We start from the raw sequence: 12,871 nt of genomic DNA on the forward strand, positions 1-12,871 counted from the left end.
CCCCGACTTTCTTCTCGCTCTCCGTCTCCTCCTGTTTTTACTCTGTTGAACAGTCTTTATTTAAATTTGTCTTTATACACGCTCTCTTCTGCCCCTCTCTGCCTTGTCTTTCTTTCTTGTTTATGTTGTGTAGTTGAGTCTATAAGTCCGTTCCTTTTATCTCCCTCTCGCTATGGAACCCTTTTGTCGTTGATACCTCAGAACCTCTGGCCGCTTGTCAAAGTCTGATACACTAAGGCCAAATAATTGAGCTGTTATGAAGGTCACGTCTGAGGTCTGTCTGGGTCATTGGCTCTGAGGATTGGATTGGAGGCTGACTCACCTCACACACTGAACTGTAGCCATGATCTCACCACAAACCACGATCAAGTCTCGATTGAATCCAGTTTTTGAGAAATTGAACCAGCAACCCCTACTCAGCAGCTGGATTCTCTAATCACCTCCCGCTATTGTTATTTGGTGCCTTAGTCTGCTTTTAGTTTAGCTTGTTTTCTTTCTGTCTCTTGTTGCACCTTTAAAAACTTTTTGTTATTAAAACCTTATTAGTGATTAGTAACGAAACAATCAATCAAATATGAATGACTTTGTTTTGTTACCAGTTGTATTAAATAACCAGTTTGATGTGTCTATGTCAGAAAAAGGGGACCAAACGGAGGCTGAAGTCCAGAGGTAATGGTTCTATGGGTGTGGCATCAGAGAGAGCCGTATCGATACCCCAGATCACCTATGAACACATTGACGACTCTGAGAAGAAAGATGCCTCATATTTCCTGGAAGAGCCGAGGGAACCTAACGAAGGTAAACGACAGGACGTTCCTGTGACGCACGGTCACCAGCTCGTGTCCTGTTAATCAGAGCGAGTCCTTTGCCGTTCGGGTCTCTCGGTTCACGTGAAGACCATTAACGCGTTATTGGATGAGTTGCTTTGTTCTGGTTGCTCATTTTCACGCTGTTCTGAACCCCGTCAAGCCAAGATGGCTGCCACGTGTCCCCAGTGGGCCAGATGGAAGCCATTACAGTCCCAGTGGTGATTAGAGGTCACGGTTAGAAGCTCTTTACTGCCTCGCTTGTCCCCCGTGCTGGCCACAGACACTCACACTGGGCTTAAGTAGGAAAAAACTTTTAAATATGAGCTCATCGCAGATACAAGTGGCAATTTCTTGTTATAGCTGCCACTTTATTTACCAGTACTGCTGCAGTGACGCCATCACTAATTATCGAGATAAATATAAGATTTGACGCATAGTTGTCTTCTGCACCTTCTCTTCACAATAGAAAGTGGGTTTTTTTCTGCAGGTCTATAGAAACAGCAAATGATTGATGCCTGGATGGGGGCGGGCCTTGTGTTGGGGCTTCCTGTGTTAAAAGCCAACTCCGCCAAATAAATTGACCCAGACTCCAAGTTAATAAATGCACTTTATGAGTTTTTCCTGTCAAATCCTGTGATCGTAAAAGGAGCTGGAGCGACATAAACTTTACATTAGAGCAGACCATTGCTAGAAGAGCAACCACTTATGGGGAGAATGGTCGTTTGGTTTCCTGCTTAATTGACTACATGCTAGATAAAGACTGAGAACATGTGTTCTCAGCCTTTTGTGTGGAAAATGTGCGAAGACAGTAATAGGACATAACAGAACATAAATATGTGCAAAAACAAGTGCATCCTGTATAACTTGTATGAGTCTTTTCACTTTAGGATGAAGCTGTAGGAACCGCCATGTCTGCAGCCTGCTGTTACTAATGATAATGTGTTCCCTTGAAATGAGCCAGTCGTAAAGCTGGCATCCCAATGTAAACGGTGTACACCAGCGCTGTTGCTGCTTTAATCATTACTGTAACCGCGGCTGTTTCAGCTTCTTGGAAATACTTGTAAATACTTGCAGAGAGATGCACCAGCTTTTATAACCGCTCATCTCACTTGAGACAGCTCATTAATCACAGATCTTCACGCGAGATCGGATGCAAACTACTGGTGATATCTGCACTTTCTCCCTTTGTCCTGCTCTGGACAAAGCTGTGGTTTTCAGTCTCGTGTCTGCCACATTCTGATGAATGAGGAAATTACTGTGTAAGAAAATCGGCCGTGTTGTGAAGCAGGAAGTGATGGAGATGGTTGATTAGGTTAGTTGGAAGAATGTGTCAGACTGCGGTGTGCTGCAGCCTCAGTGATGGTATGTTTGTCTCTGCAGGAATCAACAGGATGTTCAGACAAACAGGTGAGTCCAAACTCCCCCGTCATGTAGAGAACAAAATGAAAAACTAAGATTTGTGTAGTGTCTATAGAATCGCTAAGCAGCAGAGGGTTCCACTCTTTAAGGACTTCTTCTTCTCCTATTAAAAGCCGCTCTCTGTTAATCATTAGCTAGCCCGCCGCTTGTGGTCCAGACTGTATTTTAATTAGACTCGCCGGCCGGCTGGGCCTTTGTCCCCAGCTGGACCAAACCAGAGCCAAGCAGAGAGACGCAGACACTGGTTGTGAGCTGACCTGGCCTGTTTTCTTTACCGGGTCCCCTGCCAACACCAGAGCTGGCCCGGCCGCGAATGGGCCGAGGCCGAGGGAACCGTGGGGCCGCGACTAAAGGGACTGCACAGAGGGGCTCAGGAATAAACTTGTCATTGTTAGGTTGAGTGCATGTCCAGCTTATCGCTCCAGTTATCAGTCTGGCCCCCACCTCCCTGCCTGGATCCCCCTGTCTCTCTCCTCATACTCTCCCAACCAAACACATTAGCGCCGATGGACCAGATAATCTACTGTACAGTATGTTAGAAAACGGTTATCAGCTCAATAAACTGGCTTATATCTCAGTGAACTGACCCTGGAGCAGTAGGGTGACCCTGATAAGCTGCGGTCACTCTCCCCTGTCTCTTACTTTCTTCACCTCCTTCCTTCCCCGTTTTTCACTCAATCACCGTCTCCGCTTCCGGATTGGACAACGTTAAACAAACATCCCGAAGGAATACGAGTGGGGTTGAATGGCTTTTACTTGAATGGCAGTGGTCCTTCTGTGCTTGGACTCAGATTTGCCTCCATTCTTTGTCACAATGGAGGCCTGCTCGTTTGGAGAGACGTGTCAAGCTCTGCTGACAGTCTGACTGCAGGTCAAGTCCCCTCTACACACGATGCCCGTTGTTTTTTTTTAGCTGTGCTAGCAGCGCTGCAACTTCCACTTGTGATTATGTTGTGTTCTTGTGTTAATTTAGACATACTGTATCTTAAACACCTCTTTCCATTTAAATGAGTTAATTGTTCTGTTGCCCCAGAGTTTGTCCTGCTTTTGTGAACCCAACGGGCCGAAGAAGCCATCTGATGTGAACATTTGCTCCTTTCTTTTCTCCTGTTTGATGCTTTCTGCATGGCATCAGGTCTTCCACAGCATTCTTGGTCATCTTTCACCCTCAGCTGCCCTGGCTCTCCAGGTATCTTTCACTTTCCTGCTGTGTCTGAAGTCTCACACCCTGATGTTAAATTGTTCATTGTGTGTATTACATAGATGTCGTAGCTTCTGGACGACAGGCTGCCAAAATAACCCTATTATCTGTTATTCTTGTTGCTTTGCAGTAAAGAAAGATGCTGATAACAGCACGTCCATCGACATCTCCCGGGCCAACAGCTTAACCGATGAGCTGGACTACATGAGCGAGGACATCCCCTTGCCCGTAGTGACTGAAAAAGCTCAGTAAGTCCATGAGGCTTTTATAATCGCTTTTCTTTGCGGCCCCCGTCCATCACCCTGCACTAACCTTCAATCTCTGGTCTACATCATACGGGTTTAAATGACCTTTGTCAGACTGGAGAGTCCCTTTACCTACTTTCTAAATGACCGTGTTGTGTTGAACTTTCCCGAGGGTTAAAGTGATGCTCCAGCGTCAAGGTTGTATCAGGTACAGGAAGTTATGGAGGGGATTATCCTTTTAGTCACCAGGAAAATGTCAGAGAATTGGCTGTTGGACATGTTAACACATAAAAAGCTTGTTGAGGCATGTTTTATGTCCAGGCCTATATCACTGACCCACATATTTAAATGAAAACCTAAGTTTATTATAATTTAATCAGATTTTCTTCATTCTGTGTTAACATCAGAACCAGTTGCTGCTACTCCCACTGTTTACTCATTTCTCCTTTACTATGAGCTGTGTTGACATCAGTATCAACAGAGCAGTACTCCCATGTGGTGTTTTTCGAGTTTAGACTATAAACAGCTGCTACGAGTGTTCCCATAGAACCGACATATAAGGAGTTTGCATAATCTGCACTATTGTTTGGGTTAATTCCAGGGGTGGGAGACGGGTTCATCAACTTTCCCACTGGAAAACTACTGTAGCATCATCCAGATATTAACACAGTGAGCAGGCAGGTGATGTCAATGTAAAATAAGGGGTTTCAAAGTGGTTGAACGCTGCATTAATGTTGTGATGTCATCGTTATATAAGTTAAAAATAAGCAGAGCTACTTTGGCTTTTATTTTTTAGTGTTCACTTAGATGTTAGAAACAGAACTTTAAATATATGTGTTTTTATTGTTTATGGTGAAATCCTTTTCCAAAATTACAGCTTTTAGGGGGAAATATCTTGGGTGATTAAAAGGCTGTCCACAGATTATCACATCACACATTTTGTTACAGCCAATGTGAATTAAAAGCATGCACTCATAAGATTAGCAGTTAATGCCAGCTCATTAATTAGTCCTATTTGGAAAATGACTTTAATGGTAATCTCTTCGTGGCAATGTCATCATCTGAACACTTTTGTGTGTTTGTAATATTTTCTAATTATCTTGATTGCATATTTGTGTGTTGATGCCTGGTTGTGTAAATCCTTTGCTGCACAAAGGCTCAGTGTCTTTTTGTGCCCAGCGAAGGGCTGCCATGCCTTTAACTGGGCCGTAACCAGCAGGCTCACATGTGGGCCATGTCGGGCACTCCCATAACAGCTGGTTTGTTTTGCCCCTGGTGTCACGCCATCCAAGGCCAGCGCTGTCATTTGCCGTCCTTATCTGGATGTCTGCAGGCCAGATCCACCCTGCGCATGCGACGTCGGCGGGGCGACTTGCATTCAGGAATTAGTTTCTGGTCCTCCTTGAGCCTTAATGTGCAGCTCTCTCTGATCTCTTTATCGCTGTCGTTTTTTAATTCGTCTCCCGGACCCTCCACTGTTTGTTTGGCTGCGCCAAAGCAGATTATCCCCGGAATAAGTGTGCATGTGTTTGTTCACGCGTGAGAGAAGCATCGGTGCAGCTGGTTGTGACGTCGCTGGGCCTCTGCAGAGGAAGTGGTGCAGGGCAGCGCCCGCACGCAATCATCTCTTTGGCCTCAGAACCAAAAACATACACGCACAGGATAAATCTTCATTATTGCCTTGTTTGTTTGTTTAAAATCAGCTTACAATGATTTGAAGGATCTGAAATGTCTCAAACAGGAAAATAGCTTAAATAACACCTGCTGCTCCACGTACAGTAGCTCTTCCCTTCCCACCGTCAACACTCAGCTCGGTGTAAACGAGGCCTTGTATTTTTACATCAGAATGTGCGAGAGCCAAGTGATGCTGTCGTTCGATACGATCCTGTGTGTTCCACTTTGACGAAGTGCACCTCAGAGATTTACCGGTGAATGAAATCACAGCAAACCCCAGCGGCGCAGCTGATCCTAAATCTGCCTCCAAGCAGATTGACCCTCTTGGAGGAAGAGTAAATGTTTCCCCAGCGCACTACTTAGGCTCCAAACAGACGAACTGATTGCATTGTTTATATTTGTGTCTCTCTTCTACAATGTTTGCAAAGAATCTGTATTTTTTCCTTTTTAATCTTATTTCCGCCACTTGTGCCAAAACACTTCCTCTGCACTTTGTCAGCACCAGATTTTCGGGCCGTCTCCCGTCCACCTCCGGGTGAGGACTCCTCCCTTCTGTCTCCTCCTAGACCTATAAAAGCCTCCATGGGCCACCTGCAGACACTTCTTAATTAGTTCCCCTCTTACAAAATATCTGGGGATAAACAATGAAAAGCCAGCGCAGCGCCACGGGACGGATTACAGGCAGAGACGCATGCATCACGGCTTGTCCTCTTCAAGTAGGGGCCTCTCCCTGTTGAGCAACCGGCGTCTATTGTGCAAAGCGCTGAACAAATTGACTTTTTGTGTGTGTGGCCTCTGTGCTGCTGTCTTGTGCACTGTATTCGGATATTGATGGTTCGTTGAGGGCTTTTCAAACATATGGTATTAAGTCATGAGGAAAAAAAATCTAAAACTCATTAATGTTTAGTTTAAAGCTTTTTATTTTTGTCACAGCTGCCCCTCCTTCGCCTCAGCGTTGACGAAACGTGGGCCAACCAAGAAGTCGTTTTACGGGGCTTTAAGCGAGGCTCAATTTTGGAAAGTGAGATCAAAAGATCGTAGAAATCCTCTTAATATTTTGTGACTTGACTGCCAAGTAATAGAGTGACAAAGCAGACGCGGCAGGGACGCGGCCACTGGGAACATGCACAGGACACACACAAATGAACACGGACAAACGGATGGGGGGGGGGGGGACTTGTGGCCTCCTGCCCTGCGGCGAGAAAGGCTGCCCAGGAGCTGCTGCTTCATGAAAAGATAGGGGGAAAAGAGAAGCCAGAGAGGAAAGAACAAATTGTACCCAAGTTTCTTGACTTTCTGCCAATTTCTAGAGCATAAAAAAAAGACTTGGGGCAGTAAAACAGCCGTGCGCTGATTCATGATCTTTGGACAGGAGAGCATGGACGCATGGAGCCATTCAGTGGTTAATCTCATTACAGGCCATGGGCTTCCTACGCTGTTGCTGACCTACTCTCTTGGATGCAGTGGATGCAGTTTATTGGCTCCCATAGATTCTGGATATCGCATGACGTGTGCAGTCGTTATTTAACTTGCAGGTAAATTCGGTGGCCTCGTTTTTCTGCTCTGGTTACGAGCGTATGAGTGCTTATGACAGGATGTTTGGTCCTGACGCCCTTCGTACTGAGTAGACTATAGACTATATAGGTGCATCAGTGGCCTGGCAGGATGGACACGCCAAAGACTGAGCAAATAGGTACAACAACCTAAAGCTCCGTCCAGTTTGATGCCTGCTCTCTGTGCAGATTTTGTGCCGTTTTGGCTCCATTGGCTGTAATGAAATCGAACCAGCAGTCTGCAGCGGCACCTGACTGGTCTGTTTGTACAGCTCGTTCTGTGTTTTTTTTTTTTTTTTTTTCTGCGTGTAACACTCACGGCTGTCGTGCCCTCGGGTTTTCAAACGGGCCAGTCGTGCCATTTGATGTGGGGATTTATTCAGGTGTGGCGACCAGCGCAGCCGCCGCTCTGATGTTGTGTCCTTCCACAGCCAGGTGCTGGAGCTCCATCAGAGAGCCCAGTGTTCCGGCCCCGCGGATGAATAGAGGGCCTGTTGACGGAGCTCGACTGTGGGGCCTCGTGGTTTCTCCCCTCTTACACGCAGAGGCAGCGCCGCAGTGTGCTGCCAGCCAGGACGTTTACCTGCTGCAGAGGAGAGGGCACGATGAAAGGGCTCCCGCACTCAAGCTCGCTCTCTGACCACAGGGATCTTAGAATAAGACTCGTGCACTGGTGTGCTCACTCCCAGTCATTGAAATGTGCCTTGAACTAGGACCGGGTGCTGGTCATCATGGCTTGAATGGGCTGAAAGGGTTTGAGTGTATTTTCCTTATAGATGTGATTGTCCTCGCATATCCCTTTATTTTACTTTAGAGGGGTGTGGACTATTTATACAAGGATCACGTTAGGATACTTTGGTCACACCCTATTTCAGATGTGAAAAAGAAACTATATTTAGGAACATCTTTACACGACATTATTAGCTTCACTGCACGTTTATTTCAGCCCTGCTGCTGTGGAGGCTTCTTTTGTTTTATTAAAATAATCTTCTTTCCTTTGTTTCATCATCCACAGACTTTATGCTGCTGGTCTGTGTCATGCTACATTAAATTAACATGTTGTGAGTACAGTAAACCCTGTACAGTCCTTGACTGTGTGATTCAGGCTGATCAGCATTGCTGTTGTGAGACCTGCTTGAACTTCCTGGTAGTGATTTCCCTGAAAGAAAGTCAGAATGGTTTCACCTGAAAGTCCTTTTCTTTATCACTCTGACCACTTTGAAAAACAACAAAGTGCCAGACTGTGTTTTCTCTGCTGTGCTGTGTCTTTGCATGGGTTTTACAAGTGACACCCTTCGCAGCCTACACGTTTGCAGCGTCGCCGCAGAGAGTCTACTGGAAGTTAGTGCGCTCTTTGTTTCTGAGAGAAACCCGACCACAGGAATACTGCGGTCGGGTTTCTGATTAGAAGGGGCATTGAAAGTTTATCTTACATGTGACATCTTGGCAGTACGAAGAAAAAGTTAAGCGGCGCGGAGAATAAAAAGCAAATTAAAATCTTTGCTTGTTCCTGTTTGCCATATATTCTCTGTAGATGGAGATAAAGAAGGGGTCCACACGTCATCCTTCACATGCTTTTACAAATGGACGGCCAATAGAAAGCTTTAAATCACGTGAGGGGAGCAGGTACTGTGTGTCACACATGCACACTTTTATCTACTCCCCTACTGAATTTTTTTTCACACTTCATAATGAAAGACCCCCAGAGGCCTTTGCAGTAAATGGGGCTAATAACTCTCTAAATAAGTCTCTTCTAGTGTTAAAAGGCTGGTTTCTTTGTTCTGAGAGTGTATACGTGCTGTAAAGTCTTTTTTATCCCACTACTGTAATTTTATGACTACGTGTTTTACCATTTTATTTATTTTTTTTTGCAAAGCCTGTCAGAGAAAGACGGTATCTTTGGATAAAAATGGCACAGATCGTCTCATTTTCAGGTATTCGTATATTGAACACCTGTGCTTTTTTTTTAGAGTCGTCGACAAACTCAATCTGAGTGATGCTGTAAAAGTATATTTTAGGATGATCTGGGTTTTGGGTGAGTTGGAACGGCAGAAGGCCTCTGCTGGCTGCATAATGACGACGGAGTGGGTGTGAAAGCAAAGTTGTGTGTTAGCGTGTTACATGGTCCATCGTTGTGCACCAAGGTGCTGCTGTAAAAAACCTGCTGTTCAGAAACGTTTTGGTTGCTTTTTTGCCAACACTGTAATTTTATTTGTAGTTACATTAATAATATGCCAATACATTACCATATCATGGTAATAAAAACAGTAAACAAATATTTACAAAATGTCCATAATTTATTTAAACATGTTTCAGTATTAAGGGTCTTACTCTTTATGTTACAAAATTTAAAAAATATTTTATCAACCTTCAAAAATAAAGTAAAAACTGTACTCTCAAAATAATTTTCAATTCAGCTAAGCTTCAGTGATTAGAATAATTTTTCTAGGCAATGTAAAATCCATTAAAAAATTAAAACAAGAAAAAAATCTCTGGTCCGCAATAATGTCACAAAAGACAGCATGATTATTTGTTTGTACTTGTTCTGTTCTCAGTGTTTGCATTTCAGGAGGTTCAGAGATAAAGCAGCAGGAGAGAGAGAGCAAAAGGGAGAGGTGTTGTGTGAAGTGTGAATGCTGGTCCCTGTGTGACCAGCAGGCTGCGCTGTATCACCACTCGCTCCTCTGAACCAACAGCCAGCTCACCATCACTCAGCTCTTTTTTTTTTCTCAACCTTTTTCCTGTTTACATTTTAATATTTAGCTTGTGGAGGATTTCCACACAGACTAAGAAGGAAGCTGCAAGTGCAGAGTTGAGCTCAGGTGGAAATGTCTGAGTGTTATAGTGAGGTGTGTGTGTGTGTGTGTGTGTGTGTGTGTGTGTGTGTGTGTGTGTGTGTGTGTGTGTGTGTGTGTGTGTGTGTGTGTGTGTGTGTGTGTGTGTGTGTGTGTGTGTGTGTGTGTGTGTGTGTGTGTGTGTGTGTGTGTGTGTGTGTGTGTGTGTGTGTGTTCTAAAAAGAACAAGACCACGACCGTCACCGCCTGCAGCTCAGTATCCTCCTGTCCCACATTCTCATCTGGAAATATAAATAATATTAATCAACAAAGTACGTGAAAATATAAAAACAACGCTTAATATTTCCCCAGACTTCAGGTCAGATGACCTCTCTCTCTCTCTCCCATTTAGCAGTTGTCAGTTTCAGGAAATGCACAGTGCTCTATTGGGAAGTGAGGTATCTGCCTCTTGGCCAGCTTTTTTTTTTTTTTTTTGTATTTTTTATCAGCTGGTTACGGGAAGCAGATGCATGCACTGGGCAGACAGGTACTTTAATGAACGCATGTCGATGCTCAAACTGCTCAGTGAGCGTCTACGTCCGTGTCGGCACTCAGACACACCCATGCTGGTGGAAATGCAGTAAACCCTCAAACCAAAACACAGGCGCCCGATGCCGAAACATCCTCCAGCCGCGGTGGTGAACTCTGGTCCACCCCCACACGTACATGAGTCAGACTAAAACCCATAGATCCAGTCACATGGGTCACGGAGCTTTACTGCAGGAAAGCTACAGCAACTGCATCTTTTTGGCTGAGTGCTTGAATGGGATGTATGAGTAAGGTGTGTGAGTCCAAACAGGATATTATAGTACACAGGAGCTTCTTCCTGTGGCAATTTGACTCGGTGGGTTCAGGACAGCCTGGATGACGAGCAGACAGTTTTTACACACACACACACACACACACACACACACACACACACACACACACACACACACACACACACACACACACTGACTCCTATCAGATAACAGACTCAATAACCACCCTCCCTTCTTACAAGCAAAACAATATTATTGGACTGTTTAACAGTTTCCTGCCGAGCACGGAAAGGTCCGAAGAGGCCGTTTCATTTGCTTTGGGCCAACGCGAGGTAAACGTGTGTGTGTGTGTGTGTGTGTGTGTGTGTGTGTGTGTGTGTGTGTGTGTGTGTGTGTGTGTGTGTGTGTGTGTGTGTGTGTGTGTGTGTGTGTGTGTGTGTGTGTGTGTGTGTGTGTGTGTGTGTGTGTGTGTGTGTGTGTGTGTGTGTGTGTGTGTGTGTGAATGTAAATGATTTTAACAACATACACCATCACACGCTGCATATTTCAAACCGTGCATTTGAATAACTTGTCAAATGCAATTTAGCATGTTGGACGTGATTTGCTCTCTCAAACGTTTAACCTGTTTATTCTCAGCCCTGGCTTGGAGTAAATAACTAGTTGGCCTTGGACTTTCTATTTAAGTCTTCTGCTCCGTGCAAATTGCACCACACTGGACTGAATTCAATCTGATCAATCTGTCAGTTCCGTGGAAACCATTTGGCAGGCATGTGTTTAAAAAGTAACACTTAAGGCAAGAAAGCTTCGACTGGAGTGATGTTATTTAAGGAATAAATTCAGGCCAGTGCACTAGAATAACCCTGCAGCCGTCCGCCCCTAGCGCTGCTTGATACTTGGGGCCGTGCTGCATTTTCCACACTTATTCTAATGGAGTAAATGTGAGATTGGGGCAGAGGGTGGGAAGGAAAACATGCGAGTGAGGCGACGCAAAGGGAGGAAGGGATTCACCTCATGTTTTACATTTGCGGTAATAAGTGTGTTGGGCTGTAGGGAGTCGGTCGGAGTAAGCAGGTGTTCGCGGGGCTGAAAGGCCGGAGGCGAAGCCTGAGAGGGAGACGTTCTCTCCAGCATATGCCACACAAACACAGAATAAATTTGGGAAAAATGACAAAAATTGAGACAAAGAATTTTCATCCCAGTATCTCTATAAAATGTTAAGACAGCAGCGCAGGCTTTTATAAATTTTACCATTAAATCTGGTAATTCTTAGCTATTTGTCATTTGTGAAACACAACACATGTATTGAAACAATATTCCTTTTATACGTAGTTTATAACAACTGTGTAAGAATCAGCTGTTTCACTGGCAGAGGTTCGTTCACATTTCATTGTGTGAAAACTCGGCTAAGGAAATGAAATGTCACACAGTTGTTTCCTATGGGAACAGCAACCTAGGTTTAAATTCATACTGTTTATAATTTACTGTGGAACAGAAGAAATCGTCTTGTGAGCATATGAATCAACGAGCCCTCGCTCACCACTAAAAACATCCCCGTGACCTCATATCATTAAATCTTGGGTCATTTCTCATGTGCACTTACTTAATTAGCGAGGTTATGAACGATGAAAGAGCGACCCATCATGCAGCCTTTGCAACCAGGAGATTCATACTAACCCCCAAGCAGGGAAAAGCAATAGGAAGCCAAAGCAATAAAAGGCTTTGACATTGATGGGCCTGTTTCCCAAACACTTAGAACCTTAAGTCGTCTCCTCTCGAGTCTGGCTCGAGGGGCTGAGGCTCCACTCCTTATTGCTGTGTCTGACCAGAGTCGCCGTGCCCCCAGAGAGGGTCGACATTTAGTCTCGGCCCCTCGGTTCCTGTCTCTCTGGGCCGTCTGTGCACTCGTCTCCGTCGGCCGCTGAACGGTGCGAATGAATGTCTGCGCGGTGTCAAAGGGCTGCAGCAATGAGAGCCCAAGCCTCTGTGACCGACTGGCCACAGATTAGACAGATGCACATAATAATACCCACAGAAAGTGCTTCATTTAAATTTACCATAAATCTGTCGTGAGGAAAATTTTGGTGAGAAAAAGCTAAAGCGGAAATGATGAGTCCGGCGGGGTGATGTGTGTGATGACCACATTATGGGGACGAATCAAACCTGCTTCTGCAGGTTGCTGTTCAATGACTTCTTACCCCCCTCTGTGCGTCTGCTTGGCTTCGTTGACTGCGTCGGGCTCATGCACAAGGCCCTACTCATGCAGGGAATTGCTTATGACACCTTGATTGCTACAAGCAATTGGTGTGAATGCACAAGGAGAGCGTCTGACCTGTGTTGGAGGAGGAACGCTGCATCCTCCATGTATTAAAACCCCA

The 12,871-nt window shown here is 45.0% G+C and overlaps 1 protein-coding gene and 1 long non-coding RNA gene across 4 annotated transcripts in view; both read left to right on the plus strand.

Annotated features, from left to right (window-relative positions):
- Nucleotides 1-12,871, plus strand: part of kcnq1.2 (potassium voltage-gated channel, KQT-like subfamily, member 1.2) — an 88,256-nt gene that overhangs the window by 14,598 nt on the left and 60,787 nt on the right. For 2 of the 3 annotated variants that reach the window (XM_029153390.3, XM_055509567.1), the window contains exons 11-14: nucleotides 636-798; nucleotides 2,190-2,216; nucleotides 3,364-3,417; nucleotides 3,560-3,677. In XM_029153390.3, coding sequence (XP_029009223.1) covers nucleotides 636-798; nucleotides 2,190-2,216; nucleotides 3,364-3,417; nucleotides 3,560-3,677 — 362 coding nt within the window. The remainder of the gene's footprint in view (nucleotides 1-635; nucleotides 799-2,189; nucleotides 2,217-3,363; nucleotides 3,418-3,559; nucleotides 3,678-12,871) is intronic. The other variant, XM_029153391.3, reaches the window with a different exon arrangement.
- Nucleotides 6,500-11,005, plus strand: LOC114857184 (uncharacterized). The gene is made up of 2 exons (XR_003786183.3): nucleotides 6,500-6,883; nucleotides 7,333-11,005. It is a non-coding gene; the product is annotated as an uncharacterized LOC114857184 (long non-coding RNA).

Source organism: Betta splendens, chromosome 6 (genome assembly GCF_900634795.4).
Source record: "Betta splendens chromosome 6, fBetSpl5.4, whole genome shotgun sequence".
In the NCBI taxonomy this organism is placed as follows: domain Eukaryota; kingdom Metazoa; phylum Chordata; class Actinopteri; order Anabantiformes; family Osphronemidae; genus Betta; species Betta splendens.